This window comes from Etheostoma spectabile, chromosome 9 (assembly GCF_008692095.1).
Source record: "Etheostoma spectabile isolate EspeVRDwgs_2016 chromosome 9, UIUC_Espe_1.0, whole genome shotgun sequence".
NCBI classification, from domain to species: domain Eukaryota; kingdom Metazoa; phylum Chordata; class Actinopteri; order Perciformes; family Percidae; genus Etheostoma; species Etheostoma spectabile.
The window spans coordinates 7,739,351-7,742,831 of record NC_045741.1 but is presented as its reverse complement, the minus strand read 5'-3'; the positions used below and the strand labels follow the sequence as shown (position 1 = coordinate 7,742,831).

General features: G+C 47.7%; 1 protein-coding gene across 1 annotated transcript in view; it reads left to right on the top strand.

Annotated features, from left to right (window-relative positions):
• The first annotated feature begins 796 nt into the window (after positions 1-796).
• Positions 797-3,481, top strand: part of adcy1a (adenylate cyclase 1a) — a 50,109-nt gene continuing 47,424 nt past the window's right edge. The window contains exon 1 of the mRNA XM_032525873.1: positions 797-1,905. Within this exon, the coding sequence (XP_032381764.1) occupies positions 1,291-1,905 (615 nt within the window). The 5' untranslated portion in view covers positions 797-1,290. The remainder of the gene's footprint in view (positions 1,906-3,481) is intronic.

The window sequence follows — 3,481 nt, the reverse complement described above, 5'->3', positions numbered from 1 at the left end:
TTTTTTTTTTTTTTACTTTTCTTCATGCCAATTACTACATTTTGTTACTGCAGCTGCTGCTATTTTGCAGACCATTTATCCTTTTCTCGATTGCCCATATTTGAATCCATGGTTCTTCTGAATAATTTTTGTTGAAATTCTCATTTGCATATTCACATGTCCTAAGGATGTGGCTTGTTCTGCAAGGATAGCCTATCCTTGTGGGTGTTTAAGTTTCAACTTGTAGTGAAAACCTGCACCATAACACAAAGAGATGCACAAAATATGCAAATCTCAACCATAACAACAGTTCATCCCATTTTACGTCATCATTCTTATATTTTCACGGTTAATTCGGTAAGGGAGAGAGCTATTTTTAGCCTCCTTGTACGCTCATTACCATACCTATCTGGCGGTTTTTGTGTGTATATATGTGTGTGTGAAATCTCTGAGTGAAATGAGCACTCGACTTTGCAATAAAAATACACGAGGGGAAGAGATGCGGGAAAGACCAAATTGTTGCTATATTGGACCATCCACCGGTGCAGCTGGGCTATTTTTAGCTGCCTGGGAACTACATCAGCTCTGACTGCAGACACTGTGAGGGGAAATCACCAGCGCTGTTTTGCTGCTGTCTTCACCCAACCACTGACATTTCACTGAAGTAAATTAAAGCAGGAGGACACAGTAGATCATAACATTTAGCGTACTGTGTGTGTGTGTGTGTGTGTGTGTGTGTGTGTGTGTGTGTGTGTGTGTGTGAGAGAGAGAGAGAGAGAGAAAGAGAGAGAGAGATGGAGAGAGAGAGAGAGCTGTGCATCTCAGAGGAAGAACGTAAACCAGGGAAAATATAGTCAAATACGGATTTTGTGACTGTTCGCCTCGTGGTGAGCTGTTTTGATTATCATCACACACAAGGTAAACCTTCCGATGAGTCCGGTTGTAGCGCAGGATCACTGGTAACCCCGCGTGAGGCACCGCAGGGGGTCCGAGAGAGAGAGAGAGAGAGCGAGAGAGAGAGAGACAGACAGAGAGAGAGAGACGTTCTGCACATTGGTCGGGCTACTTTTCTGACGACACACCAACAATCGTCAACCTGTGGATAGGGCGCGCGCGCGGCGCTCTGTTGTCTCCACTGCCACCCTCTCCCTCTCTTGACACCGAGCCCGACCCTCGGACATCCTGGACGCATGAACTCTGGGAGAGGGTGCCGGTTCGATTCCCGAACAGAAGGACACGAACCGAAAAGTTGAGGGCTCGCGCGCGCTGTATCCCCCCCCCCCCCCCCCCCCCCCCCCCCCCCCCCGCTTCATGAATGGCCGGAACATGGAGGAGGTGCCATTCAAAAGAGTCAAGACCCGGCGGAGGAAGGGTCACTGCCCGGCCGGCTCGCCCCTGGGCGCCATCGCCTGTGAGGACGAGTTCAACAGCCCGGAGCTGGAGGCTCTCTTCCAGAACTACAACCTGAAGCTAGAGCAGACCGCCACGCTCAAGGCGCTCGCGGTGCTCATCGTGGCCGCGTCGTCGCTGTCCCTGGTGGAGCTGCTGTCCAGCCCGCGGCTCACCCTGTCCAAGGGCTCGTACCCCGTGCACTGCGTGGTCTTCCTGTCGCTCTTCATCGTCACCAACGTCAAGTACCTGCAGGTGACGCAACTGCAGCAGATCGCGAAGCTGGCCCTGCTGTTCAGCTTCACCTTCGCGCTGCTCTGCTGCCCGTTCCCGCTGGCGCTCGGCACCGCGGAGCTGCTGAGCGCCGCGGCCCCGGAGCAAGGCGTGTGGCAGCTCATGCTGGTCACCCTTGTGGCTTACGTGCTGCTGCCGGTGCGGACGCTGCTGGCTGTGCTGTTCGGGGTCATGCTGGCTACGTCTCACTTCATTGTCATCGCGACGTCGTTCACGGGAAGGAAGCAGAGGCTGTGGAGACCGGTACGTGTTGCACCTGCACCCGCATCCTGGTTCATCCAGTCAGCCACTCAAACCCAAAACTACTGCCTAATGCTTAGTTACTGTAACTGTTCTTTTCACTTCATCATCACATCAAACACGTAGTGGGGTTGAGTCACACTTCCACTTAAAAAACTACAGTCCAAGTACCCTTGAGCAACTGCTCCAGTGTAAGTCAGGCCACATTTAGTCATATAGCACAATTAAAACACCATAAATTGACCCAAAGTGCTTTACAACCAAGGCAGATGGTTTGGAGTCAGCGGTAAACAGATTGACAACATTAGGCTACATAAATAAAGCATACTGTAATGCAAAATAACTGGCATGATACAACTAATGTCAAGTAAAAAAAGAAGGAAGTGAGGAAAGGGAATTAAATCAATAATGGATTAAAAGGAAAGGAAAATAAACCGGTCAAGAGGTAACATGACAGAAGCCAAGCAGCCTCAGACTAAGCTAAACGCAAGTGAAAAAAATATGTGTCTTTGGAAGATTGTGTTTGTACAGGCTCCCAGTCGGGCTATGAAGTAACTGTATGAATGTCAAGTGCTGCCGAGAAAACAGCATTCTTACTCATCTGGCTTTCCCTGGTGAAGAAAAGGTTAAAAACACTCTCAGTGATCGATTTTAGCTCCAGGATACTGCGGGTGGAAAATTTGGAAGAGAGCAGAAAGTTTCACTTTAGCCCACCTCAGTAATGATGCAGACGAGGAGCTGTCCAGCTGCCGGTGCTGAAACAGGATTCATGCAGAGCCGCAATCACAACAGAGTGCTGATTCTTGACTGGTCCTTGTGCTCCAGATTATAAGTAGAAGTGATTATTTTTAGTATTTGGGATGCTGTTTTGACACCTGTGGTGCACCATGGTTTCTGAGTTGTGTAACATCTTATTTTTCTGGTTCCATAAAACAGTAGTTTCCCTTTTTTTTGGCTTGTGGACCCTAAAATAAAGCAACATGCGACCCTTCTCAGGTTACAAATGGCATTGCACAGTGACCAGTTCAACCAAAGACTACATTTATTCTCAACTTGTTTTGTTAGAAAGTAATCCACGTGCAAAAAACACAGATTAGAAAAATTTTCAGAAACATTATGTTGTTGTTTACAAGTCACCCCTCAAATTTATTTTGATCCCCAAGTTGGGAACTACTGCCAAAGGACACATGAGTTTGACAAACTTACTTATTTTGTAGAAATGCATTCAGTCAGGGGTTCCTAACCTTTTCAGCTTGTGACTCCTTAAAATGGAGCAGTGTCTGCATCTAACCTCTCATCAGCAGTTCAACCACAGGGGAACCATTTTCTAGAATTCATCTTTGGATGACCGAGGAGATAAAAGGACACCAAAATCTTCACATAAAATTGCAAAGAAGTTAAAGAAAAATCTGAAAGACCGTGAGGTTGGGAACCGCTAGCCTGGAAATCCAGACCCAAATCCAAAAGGATTAAGGGTCTGACTTTGAGTAATGAAAGTCGCCCATCTCGAGGGGCGCCACCAAGCCTGCATTTGAAAATCACACTGCACGCAATTGGATAACACTACGACCAATCACAA